The 16197-nt window shown below is 35.4% G+C and overlaps 1 protein-coding gene across 1 annotated transcript in view; it reads right to left on the reverse strand.

Moving 5' to 3' along the window:
* HDAC9 (histone deacetylase 9) overlaps window positions 1–16197 on the reverse strand; it is a 664661-nt gene that overhangs the window by 232492 nt on the left and 415972 nt on the right. Inside the window, exon 16 of the mRNA XM_033088745.1 lies at window positions 3417–3537. Coding sequence (XP_032944636.1) covers window positions 3417–3537 — 121 coding nt within the window. The remainder of the gene's footprint in view (window positions 1–3416; window positions 3538–16197) is intronic.

The raw sequence follows: 16197 nt of genomic DNA on the forward strand, positions 1-16197 counted from the left end.
ATATTTCTGTATTACTGAATATTTTACAAGGATGTATTCCTTTGTCATATGTGAAATTAAAATATATAATATTGTATATTTTAATGTCTGAACTCTTCACCCATAGTCAGTGAAAAGGGATAAATATTACAATGCAATACAGTGATTTTTAAATTTTAATTAAGCTGTAAGAGAATAAAGAAAATAAATGCTATGCTGCTAAAGAATTGTATTTAGTAATTTTTACATAATACAAAAGAGCCAAATAATCAATGATTTAAATTTAGTAGTGTGTAAAAAATTTTAATTAGCTGAATTGACTGGGTTTTTAAAAATAATGTTATATTGCCTTATCCATGAAGTGAGATCTCACTAGTCACAAGAAAATGAAAACTGGTAGTAAGAACGACAGGAATATTAATGCTAAGGAAAACCTCGTACCAGAAATGATTGGAGAGAATGTTTTTCAAGTGTCACCTTACAGGGTCTAGAGTATTTAAAGAGATAAATGGTGCCCATTTTCAAATCTAATTAGTTTATAAGCTATAGATACCTTTCAAGATACAAAGACTGATAGGTCTGGTCATAACAAACTTTCATTTAAATCCTTCCTCCTAACTCTAGAACATAACTATGAAGAGTAGTACTATCAATTAAACTCGGAAATTTCATACAATTGAATGAATTTAAATTTAATGTGGGCGCCCACTGACACCCCCACCCCCAATCTGAGTTGGAAGGGAATGGGGGAGGTAGAGGAACCTACAGAAGTGAAAGAAAGGGAAAAAGAGAAGTATCTTGATGGGAATGAATTTTTATACATTTATACATGGCAGCTTCAATCTGGTTTTTTGATGTAAATAAAAAGCAAGCCCCTAAAATTCAAATTTCATAAAGAATAGAAGAAGTATGAAAAGTTAAAAGAATGGGATTATGCACTTAAAACTAGAATCAAGGAAAAGACACTAAGTTTCCGGATTCACATGAGAAAGTGAAGTAGTTCAGAAGCGTTTTCAAAGTTGAATTTTGTGCTTGACATCAAGACCTAACAACTCCACATCCTTGTTTATCTTTACACAGGAGCCTGCACACAGTATTGAAACTGTTGCACTGATCCCTGAGATGCCTATGGAACTCCACATGTGTCTAAACCTAATTGTAAAATCATCAATTGTATGAATATTATACCACGTTAAATACTCAATACTAATGAGATAAGTGGCCAATTCATTTGGATTAAAACTTAAAAAAAAAAAAAATTATTGGTACTTGGTGCTTTCATCGAAGTATCAAAAGGATTGTCTACATGGAAAGGATTGTCCAAGATTATACATTGGAATTCATTTTTAAATCATCAAATTTTAAAATAATATATATATATATATATATATATATAGAATATTTTGAGAAAATCCGTTTTGTTCAAGCGTGAAATTTCATTAATAATGGTGGTATTGCCATGTTTCATAAGTAAACAGTTCAAAGTTGTCAAAGTTTGAACTTCATTTCTCTTACAAATATTTTGTTTCTCTTAAAATGTGGAATAACGGTGGTTTTGGAACCTCTCTCAGACACTTACCTGTAAGTTCATCCCAATTAAATCCAAAATACCTTATCCTATGGCTAGGTTGATCTATAGTTTGAGACCACAGTAAAAAAAAAAAGGGGGGCGGGCAGGAGAGGTGAGCTACTTGTTTTCTCGTAACTGCATTAAAAAATAATCAAAATGAACATAGTTTCCTATCTTTAAGTGTGTCAGTATTCTGACCTCATCAAACCCAGAAAGTTAATGTCTGGTTTACTTTATTTTTGAGTAAACTGTGTGGGATTATTAATTCATGTAAAAATAAGGACTCTTATTATATACCGTGTTTTCCCGAAAATAAGACCTAGCCGGACAATCAGCTCTAATGCGTCTTTTGGAGCAAAAATTAATGTAAGACCCGGTCTTATACGGTCTTATAGTAAAATAAGGGTCTTACATTAATTTTTGCTACAAAAGACGCATTCGAGTTGATTGTCCGGCTAGGTCTTACTTTCAGGGACACACAATAGTATCCTCAGCAAACAAAGTACTTTATGCAAAGAATCTGCATGTGCAGAGATTGATTCAACAGAAAGAAAATAGAGTATATATGTTTATATTGGCTTATTTGCCTTTATATTTAATATATAGATTTAATTCTATACAGATTGTTTTTCATCCTCAAATTTTTATAACGTTTTCTAAAACGGAGTCATCTTTATGTGTTCCCCTTTCTATTTCTTCCCAGACTCCCACTATACCCCATGCATGCATGCGTGTGCACATATACACACTCACCCATATGCCTTTTCTTCACAAATTGAGGGACGCCTGCCATTGCTTTTTAAAAGGCAGATTGTAAGCGTTATATGGGGTAACTGTTAATTTCCCCTTATTATTGATTTCCAAGAAGCCTGCCTACTACATGTGATGTACTTATTTTTGAATTGTTTAGGACCAGTTAACATAGAATTATTTTGAAATAATATCTGAATTATGTGAGAGTCCAATGAAATGGAACTGACACAATAGGTTTAGTTGAAAGAAAGGGACAAGAGTAAGTCCTAAAATGCCTTTTCTTAGTTAAAATACTTTAAAAAATATCCTTTTGGCATACATTGCCATGTCATGCATTGTTATTCCATTATAAAAAGTTATTAATAAACTTGATATAATAGATTTGTTTCAGCTAAAATAGGTCTTCTAATGAACTTTTTCCAAAATCTGTTATTTCTCTCGTGTGAAGTTTATATAAAGCTGTGCAACATTTATTTTACCTTGAAATCTGATGGGAAAGGTTTGAAAAATCACACATTAACTCAAAATTATGTTTATTAGTTTTCTATTTCTGCCATTTACTTTACTATTTAATTCCACAGTTAAGGCTTGCATTGAAATGATTACATTAAAATTTAAAATGAATTTTACTATAAAATGCAGTATGCTAGGCACAGTAATAAGGAGTTTTCACTTAAAATAAGATATTCTATGCCCTTTGTCTTTTAAGGTCATAGGGAAAAATAGAACTGAACAACACAAAACAAATGGAAAAGATGAAGGTAAATTTGCATAAATAATGTAAAAACATTTTTTCTTTTAATTTAAACATGTAAGAGAACATACTCAATACTACAATTCTTCCGGTATGCTAAAACACGGTGAACAAATGCTATTCCAATAAAGATTCATTTAAAAGAAAACATCATGGAACTCGCATGGCTATTTTTTCTAATGCAAGATCTTTTTAATCTACATTGGCTTCTATTGTAAACGACTCGTTCCACAGAGCAATGCTGATGGAAAAGCTGATTTGTTGTCACACTGCTTGCCAAGTATTCTGAACTGACACTAGCCTTGACAAATGACAGTGCTGGAATGTGCTGTTCTCAGTAGAATGGAGGCCCATACAGACCTAGCAGTGTCCTGGGGTCCAGCTTCTGTCCGTCCAGGGGGTTGGTGCCATACAACAGTGAGTGATGTTCAGAATGAACAAGCTGTATTTCCTCCAGGCTGGCTTTTCGACCTTGAATTCGCTGAAAGAAAACAGCAGAAGCTTACAGTACTCCACTGACAACATTTAGAAGAAAATAAGGCCCCAAGTCACATTGAAGATGATTAATAATGGGCTGAGTTTCATCATGTAGGAATGTGACACTGATTTGCTTAGTAAAGTACCATAATAATATTTGAAAAATGAACGCACGCAAGGTTCAGAACCAATGGATTGCTTATCTCTAAATGAGCAATTGACATAAAGCATATTCTCCTCTGGCATAAAAAAGAAATCTACACCAAAGAAACTAACAGTTAAGTCCTTTGTAAAAGTATCAACTTAGAAACAAATATGGTCTACTGTTTAGCTGAGAAGTAAATTCACTGAAATCTTATTTTACACTCAACTGAAGAAGTTGTTGAAATAAATCACTTATTTTTTCTTAAAGGACTTAAATACCAATACATTTTAATATATTTGATTGTAACAAATACGCTGGTCACTTCACGTGCGTGCACCTCACAGCAGTGTTATCTAGACCAATGTTTCTCAAAGTGTGTGCTATGAGATCAGTGAGAGTCCAGGAACTGTTTATGAACGGTCTGTGATGAGGTCTGCATAGAAATTCAGAGTCAATGTTTAGAACCTTTTATGGTAATTTAACAGAGTATTTTTATGCCTGTTGACTCTAATATCCTGTATCACATCTTCAGTATTATTTCACTTTTGTAGTATTTCATTTTAATGTATTTTATAAAAGCATTCGGCTGTAACAGAAGGGAAATTAAAAACCTGCTACTTAACCAGAGATAGTTTGAGACACTCTAGACTCATTCAATATTTTTACACACATGCTAGGCAGAGACTTTCACTTCAGCTAAGAATGGTCCATGAAATTAGACAAAACTGTACATAAACCTTGGTCAGTCAATATGCAAAGCGTTCTTCTAGTCACATTTCTCAGTTGGCACATTTGAGAGCCCAATCAATATCATGTTGGTGTATGAAGTTAATTAGCCTTACTTTTGAAAACTGCTGTGTGTTTCCTAAAATTACCTAGACCATATTAATATTTCAGTTACAATATGTATCACAACAAAGTACTTGTAAAGTAATATATTAGTAGAGAACTATGTACAGTGAAATTCAAAGAGAAATTGTTCAGGGAATGTTCTTCTGCCCTGTTCCTGACCATGGAATCACGAGTTGACAAGGAAACATCAGGTGACAACAGCACCTCTCTTAGGACCAGGACAATTCCCTATTCAAGCTCCCTAATTTAAGGGGCTATGGCTGCTGTTGATGTCTGGTTCACTGAAGGAGCAGGCCAGGAAACCTCAATATATTGCTACTTCTTGGGGTTTACTGGGTAGAGAGCAGAGCTGCACTTGTCAGTGAAAATAAATCACATAACAGTGAGAGAGGAATCTTGGGAGACCTGACAGGTAATAGGTCAAGGTAACAAGAGTGACAGAAAACAGAAACTTCTTGACACTGTGCCATTATGTGCCACAGAAACAAACAAATGCTTATGGAATTTTCTTTGTCATAGCATTGAAGTTCCCTCTTTTGGATACCCAATTTACATTTCTCAAAACACGAAAACACACTTTAGAGAACTTATCCCCAGGTACGTGCTGAAAACTAAAGCAAATTAAGTGATGGCCATCTGGTCAGTCATTGCTCTGATCAACAAATAAACCTGTCATTGACCTAGGTGGCTTGATGGTAAACATTACATTTGGAAACGTTTATGGAATACCAGAATAACCAAAGAAATAGAATGGCAAGTAATGAGATAAAATTAGGAAGAGAAAGTTCAAAGTCAATATTAAAGGGAAACATTCAAATTGTGCGATTTCAGCTGGTGGAAAATCCCCCAAGATAAACAGTGGTAACTCCATGGTCTGAGTCATCTAAAATTGGAATGAAAACAGTACTGGAAACCAGACTGTGGCAACCAGTCTCAGTCTGGCAGAATAATGAACACCACGAAATAATAGGGCTTCCAGTTCTCATGTCTATGAATCTATGAAATCCACAGCCACTAATATTTCATATGCTGGTACACTGAAACATCTATCTATATCTTAAACAATGTCAGTTGTATAGCTAACAATCAGACCCGCATTTTGACTGAGATCATAAAGCTTCATCTATATTGTTTCCCTATGTCCTTTTCTATATATATTTTTTCAGCTCTAAATCGAAGTTTTGCTTCTGGTATGATGTCAAATGCCATTCATAAGAAATGCCTCTTTATGTTTTCATAAACTAGTCATATATATTTTCAACTATACAGTCAGTCCATGCTTATCCCAACTCCTTTCTCATTCTCCTACAATCCCACTAGCGTTCAGACTGAATAATCAATCACATGAAAATCTGCTAACAAGATTCAATTATTGACAGCAGTGCAAGTGCTAATAAATCAGAAGAGGACGCCTGCTGAATGTCAGTTATCCCCTTACGTAATAGCTGTTAAGCGACAGTAAGGACAGAGCTTCTGGCCCCGCCCGTTTAGCATTTACTTATTCTGAGAATTCCATTCTAGTCCTCCCATCACTATTAAAATTTAACACAGTTCATACGTTTTCACTGTGATTTCTATTCCCCCCATCCACACTTCCTTGACTCCCAGGAAGTATTTTACACTGGCTTTTTTTATTATTATAGAATATATTTTCTTAAAGAAAAAAATCACACTAAATATAAGGAATACTTATTCTTAACAATTACCTCTGCCTTAATGAGTGCTGGAGAATTAGACCCACATACAGGATGTACATGTCTACAGAAAGAGAACAGTGAAGAAAACAATTCAATATGAAAAATGTTTCTACCTGGAAAAGGGATCTGGAGAAAGCATGTTTTGAGATTTATATCTCATAGGGGCACTGCTATGGGAACTGGAAGGATGACTAAGCTAAAAATTCTGAAATGGCAACAGCTTTCCTTCTTTCTTAAACTCATATATCTCCTGGAGTAGTTCCGTCTTACCTCACTTGTATCACATGTCTTCCATTTGTCAATTTCACTTCTTTCCTTTCCAATTGAGGTCTCCAACAGTTCTCATTTTCTGGTATTATCATCAGTGATTTATTATGTTATGTGTTTATGCTTAAATATAGATATTTTCATTTAATCCCGTCCCATATTTTCTATTTCCTGTGTACCCTTTATTCCTTCATTTCTCTCTCATGATGCTCTCGAGTCAAAAGTCAGCAGCATAATGAGTCACAAAATAGGATAAAGTGCTCAGATAATCATAATTTAGGGAGATACTGATTTCCGTTCTCAGAGATAGTTTGCAGAATGTCTATCTCAAGTCATCTATGATTCTGACCAAAAGGATTTTTGAGAATTCTAAGTATATTTGGAAACGCAATGCATTTAAGAGACGGCATTCATTTGGGTATTTCTTGCGATCTCACTTGAGATCCAAATATAGGTCTTAAATACCTTGCTAATATAGGCCTAGGAAAGAAAGTGTCTAGTTCTTCTTTCATGTTCTTAATAAAGAAACCCTGCAATGGAGGGTGTGTGTGTGTTACTATGTTTTCATTCTCTGACTTGCATGCAGGCAGTTTCTTCCCTGAAAGCAACTAATGCGCAGAGTACCTACTCTGTGCTAAGCACCTGAGGAATATGAGCTAATTTAGTTCAGAGCCCGGTCTCCATTCAGGTCTGAAGTTTGACTAACATCGTTTCAAATGACTATGTCATTGAGTCACACAACGTACCATGGTTCTTTCCTAAAGAAATAGTCTTTCTGAAATAAAGCCCGTTAATGCAACCTGATTAGAGAAGGAATGTTCTGAACATGATCAACAAAGTTATACTGTGACAGGATGAAATACAGCCTACCCACACCCACCCACACACAGAGCACACACACGGTATAGATTCTTTTCTTTTCTTTTTTTTTTTTTCCTGCCAAGGAGCAGAGGGAAAAGGAAACAGTTCTATTCCTTCCCCTCCTGTGTTCAAAGCCTGGATTGAGGCCAGTGTCCTAATCAGTTCTCATTGGCCCTGGAGGAATCAGAACCTTTTGTAAAATATAATAAAGGGCATAAAATCATGATAAAATGCATGAAAAAGCAGTGCCTTTGGTTAGGGAACTAGAAATAATTTAGCAGAACAGATGGATTGCATTGGTTTGGTCTTATTGAGGACATGAAAGGGCTCATTTTGTGGCAGTTCCAAACTAAGAAAATGTCCAACTTAAGTTTGACAAGTCAAAGTACCTGCCTCTGCTGGGGGAGACCCCATTTTCTTTAATCATTTTCAAAGTGGTGACATATTAGGCAAGAATTTCCACTGAAATATCTCATTTTCTGAAAATATTTCATCCAGTGTCCCTAAATAGAAGGATGCGTTTTGGTGGGGTTTTTTTTTTTTTTTTTTTCCTTCAAAAACCCACAGGGCTGCAGACTTACTGAATTAAAGAATCATAAATGACCTAGGAGTGTCAAAGTTACCCTTTGTTACAAATTCCATAGTTGACATTTAATGAATCAGTTCACTGGCCTGTTCATTATACCTGATACACTTTACTCTCTTAAACAAATAAAAATATCTGGTCTTATGCTCATGCCCAAGTGTATCTACTGGAGTTGTCAAATGCTACAACCAACTGGTTTTTATTACATAAAAGATCGCTTCTTTCCCCTCGCCCCAACTGCATTCTCACCTCCCATAGATCCTTCATCTTCTAATAATCTGCTCTCCTCAGATTTTTCTTATAAAAAAAGGGGAGTAAAAAAAGGAAGGATGCAAGCAGCCCCAACAGGCCTTTGGTCCTTTCTGTGGGTCACACGGAAAGAAAGTGAATTAAAATCAGGAGCCCCGAGTTCTGGGTTCCGACTCTCGTGTGTCCTTCACATGCCCATAAGCCAGACCTGAGGTATCTTTCTGGATTATTGTTTCTTCATTTATAAACACAAGGAGGTTTGACCAAATTATTTCGAACCACCCCCACCTCCCCGGCCCTAAAATAAGATTCTATATGAAATAACCTTATACACAATAAAAACTCAATAAAATATCCTTTATTTTGATTTATAGATTTGCCTTAGGCAAGCAAATACAATAACTGAAGTGATAAATTATTATGGGTTGAGTGAGGCAAGAGAGGAGATCTGACTCAGAGTGTTTTCAGAAAGACTAACTGTTCTTTGAAGCCCATTTTTATATGCTTAATTATAATTTAAAAATAAGAGTAATTTTCAAACTCATATTCCAAGTCAGTGACAACTTCAAAGCAACGAGCACTTCCCTCAATTTTTAATTTTTATTTTTGTAATGTATGTAACTTCTGAGTTCATGCCACTCTCGTTGCTCAGGGAAATGCTTACTTCTGGTATTCTCCCATCTCCACATAGTTGACTCCATTCACCTATCTGTCTCTGCCTCATTACGCTTATGAAGTCAAACCTTCAGAAACTTAAGAAGTGGAGTTTCTGTGGCAGTGATTTTTGACACTGGAATCAGCTGCAGAAGTTTAAAAAGAATCAATGCCTGGGTCCTACCTCCAGAGCTTTTGAATAACTTTGTCTGGGCGAAGACTGGGCATTCAGATACTTCCAACCACCCAGGGGATTATAATGGGCAGCCTCGGTCGAGAACCACATGTTAGAGGAACCTGTCCCTTCTTCCTGTTCATAATTCAAGATACTGACACTGTACTGACCAACATTTGGGACTACAATTTAAATAAATGGTTGGCACAGAGAAGGTTAGGAAGTAAAAAATGTCTATCGTGTTTCCCCAAAAATAAGACCTAGCTGGACAATCAGCTCTAATGCATCTTTTGCAGCAAAAATTAATATATGAGCCCAAGACTGGGTCTTAGATAACATAAGACGAGGTCTTGTATTAATTTTTGCTCCAAAACACGCATTAGAGCTGATTGTCTGGCTAGATCTTATTTTCGGGGAAGCACGGTGTCTGATCTTCAAAATGACAAGTGCTGTCTACTTGCATGTAATGCTGCTTGACTCAATCATTACAATTTATTTTAAAACATTTCAGGGCATAGAGCAATTTCAAAGGCACTTTAGAAACACAGCAAATCCCATTCAATAAAAGTGGTAAAAGCACATGTACTATATATTTTTTAAAGTTTTATTTTCATCCATTTCAAATCATTATGTTCATCAGGTAGTTACAAGGAAAGGTTATCCCTTAGTGTAACTGCTCAATTTTCACAATTTTTATGCAACTGAGTCTCCTACACTGTAATTATTTTTTAAAACAACATTGTAAATGAACATTTTAAAGGTTTATGTTAAATCACTGCTTTTTAAAAAATAATAACCATGTATAAAATAAATTTTGTCACAATATTTTGTGTTGCTTCAGCATTATGATTTTCAGATGGTTGAAAAATATAACTACTTGTTTTTGTTAATAAGCATTTTGTTAAAAAGTTGCTGTTTAAAAAGAAAATCCTGTATCACTTTCCAAATGGACTCAGAAGGGCAGTGTGTCTTATTTCCTGTTCTTGGTTGTTTTCCACATTAATTCTTCCTTTTTTGCAGAAATGAAAATAAAAACAAAAAATTTCCCCGTCATCTTAATTCTGATTACAGGCTGCACAACGATTTTAAATGTATTTTTCTGGCTGGGTCCATGCTACTGTGATATGCAAATATCTTTCAGAATAATGACATAATGTACCCTGATTTAATCATCACATCTAGATCATTTGTTCTGCTTCCCAAGGCTGCTATGTCCTTAGAGTCAATTCACAAGACTCCCTGTTTAAACTGCTTTGCAGTTAGATTCTAAGACACAAAGGCTTTTTTTTTCAAACTAAACAAAACAGTAAGCTGTTATGTGCTGCCATCTAGTTAGATTACTCTATAAAACAAATGTTTAATTGAATTTCCATTAACTTACAGTATTCAGTGCTTTGCATCATTGATGTCAGAAACCTGCACATTCCAAATGTGTTTCTCCAAAGGATACTGTATTTCTTTATTTAGATTTGCAAAAGGTATTTGAAAATCACCTGTGTGTGTTGGGAAAGTGTGCTGGAGACCCTACTCCTGAGCATTTTGGCTTCTTAAGATTTCACACTAAACTTTTCTCACTGTAACTGTTGAGAAGTCCCAGAAGGGCAACAGTAGCTTGGTTTTGTGTCCCAGAATTGTTTTGAAATTACTTTGTGTTGGAACTTGAATAAAAAAGTTAAACATTTCAGCACAGTATGTTGCTTATGGTTTTTACTTATGAATTAAGCGAAACAAACTTATTCAATATTAGTCACAAAGAGGCAATACAAATTCTACATAATGTGTAATTCAACAAAAGCAAAATTATAAAATGTTATTATTCTCAAAACAAATGTGAGAGCAAGCAAATGTCTGTGGGTGGCTTGGTGGGGCTGAGAGTCATGAGCATGTCTGGAAACCGTGTTAGAAACGCAAGTGCACTTGCATTTCTAACAGACGATGTGTCAATGTCTGTAATTTTTTCAGCACAGAAGAGCACATCCTTTCCTTCAGGGACACACACACCTTGGAAACCTAGCTGCCTAATCCAAGAGCTTGTTCTTGAAGAGACAAAATGACCCCTCTAGATCTATTTCTTACAGTGACAAGAAAGCTACTGGTTTTGCTTTTCACTCCCAAAGGAATCACTAAACTAAGTATGAATGATTCAACAAGGGAAACATTAAATGGTATTGGCATGAAGGAGTACTAAGCACCTCAATTTTTTAAAAACAGTGCCACGTCATGCCAAAAGAAGTTAACCCATGAAACCACTGTAATCTAATATGTGGACTAATGTTTTCTCTGGCTGCTAATCAGGAACTAGTGAGCACAGCCAATTTACACTATAGCTTACAAACTAAAAGCAATGTGTTTACTACAACGGCCTAAAAATTTTGTCTACTCTTAACCAAAGTGTTACGTTCCAAATGAACTCCTTAACCAGCTAATTTCATACAATATTAAAGCTGGAAGAGATCCTAGCAAATATCCTAACACCCTCATTTTATACATGGGAAAGCCAAAGATCAGTAAGGTTAAATGATTTGACAAAAATACACAGATAATTAATGGCAGGACTAAGGTCAAATCTAATGTTGAACAATAACATTTGAATAGTCCATTTTGATTAATTTTCTACACTGCTAAATGAAATGATACAATACGAGTTTGATTTGTGGATTAGTCTATTGTTTTGAGACAATTGAGCTCTTTTAATGTTTTCAAATTGCTACCTTTTTTCCTATAAAATCATTGTTCAATTGCAACATTAAAAACCACTCTGTTGGTTAAGGAAAGCTGCCTCTTCTCTGTATGCCAGCAGAATCAAGACTCCTTCCATTTTGTCCCAGGAACATGAAAAAAGACAGAGTGAAGGAGGGCAGGATCTGCAACATGAGGTCTGGGATAATTCCTCCTTTGCACTCTGACGTGTGGTATCTCTTCCTCCTCCTGTTGCTCAGAGGGCCCCTCTGATGCTGTTAAGACTATGGAGGCTGCTGACCACTGTCTTTCCCATTTTATTTCTTCCCCCAGCTCCATCAATAAGAGTCTTCAAAGTCACTTCAATATAAAACTAGTGATGCAAAATCCCTCAGGAATTTGTAATTATATACTCGTATTTATTTATGTGATGATGTGATTGTTTGTTGATCCCACCAGATGGTAACCTCCTTGAAGGCAGGAGATGCATCTTCTCAGCATTATATCTACAGTTCCTAACACAGAAGCCTAAAAAATTCAAATTCTTGATAAATACTGTTGAATAGATAATCACTGTTTTCAAAGTGGGGTGCCCAGATCAGCAGTATTAGGACTGTCCAGACACATGTTAGCAATACAAGTTCTTAGACGCCACTCCTGTTGAACTATAACTCTGGGGTTGGAGCACAGCAATCTGTTTTGTAACATCCCCCCAGATGATTCTGATATATGCTAACATTTGAGCACCACTATAATCAATAAATGAATGCCATTTTTCTAGCCATAGGTTTCTGCTCACTGACCAGGTATATGTCCGCAGAACTCTGTCACCTCCATTTCTAAAGGCACAGGTTGATCCCTAACTATGGGTAGCTACACAGATCCGGCAGGAATACAGCGTTCAGAGATGGCATGTTGCTATCTGGATATTGGGAAACAATGCATTGACCCAGCTTGTCTGTGTGATATCTTATTTGATTATATCCTTTCCTACAAAATCTATTGAAAGTATTCAATTGAGTCCTTATTTCTCACCACCAAGAGAGGAATTTGCCCACACTGTTTAAGAGAGAGTGATAAGCTAGACACGAAGGCTGGTACTCATATCCCTGGAGTCCTAGATGCATAGATTTTACCTTTGCAGGAATTCTTTCTATAGACATAACCAAGGAACAGAGCCGGACTTGAACATCTTGATAGTCTTAACTGCACAATTTAGAAAGGCAGGCCTGATTCTCCTTAAGTCCTTGCGCCATCATGGTAAATATTCATTCACTTGCAAGCAGGAACCTAACTTCTCTTGAACTGAAAATCTAGTTCAATTGGAAGATATTGTCATTGGCCTTGATCCCCTTAGAAGGCTCATAAACACTAACCAGGAAGCCCATTAGCAAAGGAACCTTCTTCCCTTCTCAACCACATAATGCATCCCCATGTACCTGACCACTTGCCATTACAATTGCTTGTAATGAGTTTTGATGAAAGGTTTGTGGTATATTGCTGGGTTTGTCTGTTTTTTCCCATAGCAACTGAAATTTTCAAAATAATTTAGCCTGAGATAGAAAGATTAATTGGCATCCTTGCCGGAGAGTTTAATAACATATTAATACATGTGTATGTTAGAATTAACACACGAAATCAAAAACTTTAAAAGAAAATCCGTAACGAACATGTATCAATTGTTTCAGTTGTGCTTACTGGGGAGAGTGCTGGCTAAGGGAATAAAGTCGACTACTTCTGAGTGGATTGTAACTGCTTTGTAATAATCTCTGCATGTTCGCTTTTTATTGCATTTCCTCCCCTACTCTTCTAGTATAAACGATCAAGAAGAGAAAGTAAGTCACGTTTCTTTTGCTTCTACAGTTTATACCTTTTGGCACTAGGTTCTACCTTATATAGAACCTGAAAGTCTCTACAAAAGGATAACACTTGTTTAGTTAATAATCACTTCCAAAAAAATTCCACTTTGAATATTCCTAAAATCACTCACACAGAGGCAAAGGGGCATTAAATTCCTAGGTGTCTTAAAGTTAATTTTTAAAAAATGGTTTTACGAATTCCATTTCATGTTTTGCATTAGGTTAGCATAAAGTTATAGATATTTGATAATACAGGAGCAAAGAAATACGTATTTCACCACTTTTTAAGAAAGCAAACACCTGGTGAACTGTTCTCAAACTATGTTAAGAAAAAGCGTATTCTGTTTGCTTTATTGTGCAGTTTTGGGTCAGACTTTTGTGCTTAGTCTTCATTACGAGCAAATATGCTGATCTAGGCTTTCAAGTACATTATTTGTTAATTGTGTGATTGTTTGCCAGAGAGACTCTTATTTAGCTTCCTGGTCTGGGGCTAGACTCACTTATTCTCGTCAACCCCACAGTGCTTCTGACATTTCACCCTGGGTCTGCTAACACATCAATCAATGAGTTGTATAAATTAACTTTTATGGTTTCAAATAATACACAACTAAAATAATGTGATGTATGAGGAACTGAAAAGGAAGGCCGATCAGAAAAGGATGATAACAGACAGATTTTAAGACCAGTGTGGACCATATTACATCCCATTTATTTCTGCACTTTGCTCCTTTCATAAACAGTGCTGCTTTCGATCTGTTAGCTTCCTAACAGATTTAAGGAATGCCACATTCTAACCATGTACTCGAAGGCTGTGACCCGTCACTTTTAATTTGGGTGGGGTAAGGCTCCAGGATATAGCAAAGAGCTGAAAGTGAAAAAAATGTAAATAGCAGCATCTCAGCTGGCAAAAGCACGAAAGGTTGCCAAGCTGGGAAACACGTATAGTAGATGCCAAGGTGAGATAGGAAAGTTCACATGAGTAAATGTCCATTAAGACCAGTCTACCACGAACAAGTCCCCTTGTTGGTTTATGTGCTCTATGTGGGATTGTATAGACAACAGAGTGGTTGGGCCTCCGAACTGCATTGTAACAACCGTGAAACTTTTAAGATACCACTACAATTTACCAAAGAGTATGAAAGCCCTCTGCCATATAATATGGATGCTACCAACAAAAGATGAATAATAGACTTTCACTCAGGAAAAAATCAGAGAAATAAATGTAGCTCAAATTCTTTCACTTTGGAGTTTCTAGGTAAAATATACAAGTAGTCAAGGGCAGAATGTGAAATATTAAAAACACGCGATAATTCAATTACAAACATGTAATAAAACTTGTGAAAATCATCTGTAGACACTGCTCTGGTATATTCATTCACAATCCCAACTGCTGAATGACCGTTATTCAGCATTAAGGGTCATTAGATCATTATCTATGTTTTTATGTAAAGAAAATAACCACTTAGTTCCCCGGTAACATGAGATATATTATTCATCTTCAAAAGAGAAAATCAATAAAGAAAACTTATCCTTAGAAATGAACACACTGAATGAATAACTGCATCTTCAAAACTCAGTTACTTTCAGTAGTTTGCAGAGAAGAAGGATTAGATTGATGTAACTCACACTACGAAATACAGGCAAGTATTTGCCTCTAAGAAACATTCTGTATGCTTTGGCATTTCTATTTCAAATGAAATATTTTACAGGTTTACTTTAAGCTAAATTGGTTTTGAATAGGAATTTTTCTTGACTACACTTTGGGCTGCCAAAAATAAAATAATTCAAAAGTAGTCACAAGAGATTGCTTCTTTATTTTATCAAAGAATAGTAAATTTAATAGGGTCTTAGTATATCAGTTTCCTCATGACATAGCGATAATCAAAATATTATCCATTCAATGTCTCCCCAAACTGGTGAAAACTATATTGGATTCTCTTCATTGATCTGCAAAGGACAACAGAACCAAATAGCAACATGATAAATTGTCAATCTGTTAGAACAGGGACCATAGATGTATTGTGAAATTCTGTGATTCTAGAACACATCTGGAACATAATATAGACCCAGGAAAAAATACTTTTGATCAATACATGTAGAAGTAATGTGAGAAAATATATGGGGAATATTTTTCTTTTAAAAACACTTCAGACTCAAATACAGAATGTTACTGGATCTTAGGCAATGACCAACCATTATACCAACTAAATCAACAGCTGCTGGATATTATATATTTTGCACATTTGAAAATGGGAGACTTTTCAATTACCCTTTTTATATTTAACCTTTGAAAGAATAAACAAACAGATTTTTCTAAATGAAAAATGGAACTCATCAGGAATTTACAGAAATGAGTATAAGGAAATATTGATAAAAGTATTCAGACCTCTACCATAAAAACAGAGAAACAGCCACTCCAATAAAGAGAAGTGATTATTATTGGTAACAGGACAGTTAATCTTTTAAATGTATTCATTTTCTTGAGACAAAACTGGTATATATCTGAGTTCAGAGTATAGTTGATAACAAGAAATACCAACTACTTAGCACTTACTATTTTGTGAAGTTTCTCAGACAACTGCCTCAATAAATGATACCTATTTGGAAATGCTAGTATGTGTACAAAAAAAAAAAAAAAAA

This window comes from Rhinolophus ferrumequinum, chromosome 20 (assembly GCF_004115265.2).
Source record: "Rhinolophus ferrumequinum isolate MPI-CBG mRhiFer1 chromosome 20, mRhiFer1_v1.p, whole genome shotgun sequence".
NCBI classification, from domain to species: domain Eukaryota; kingdom Metazoa; phylum Chordata; class Mammalia; order Chiroptera; family Rhinolophidae; genus Rhinolophus; species Rhinolophus ferrumequinum.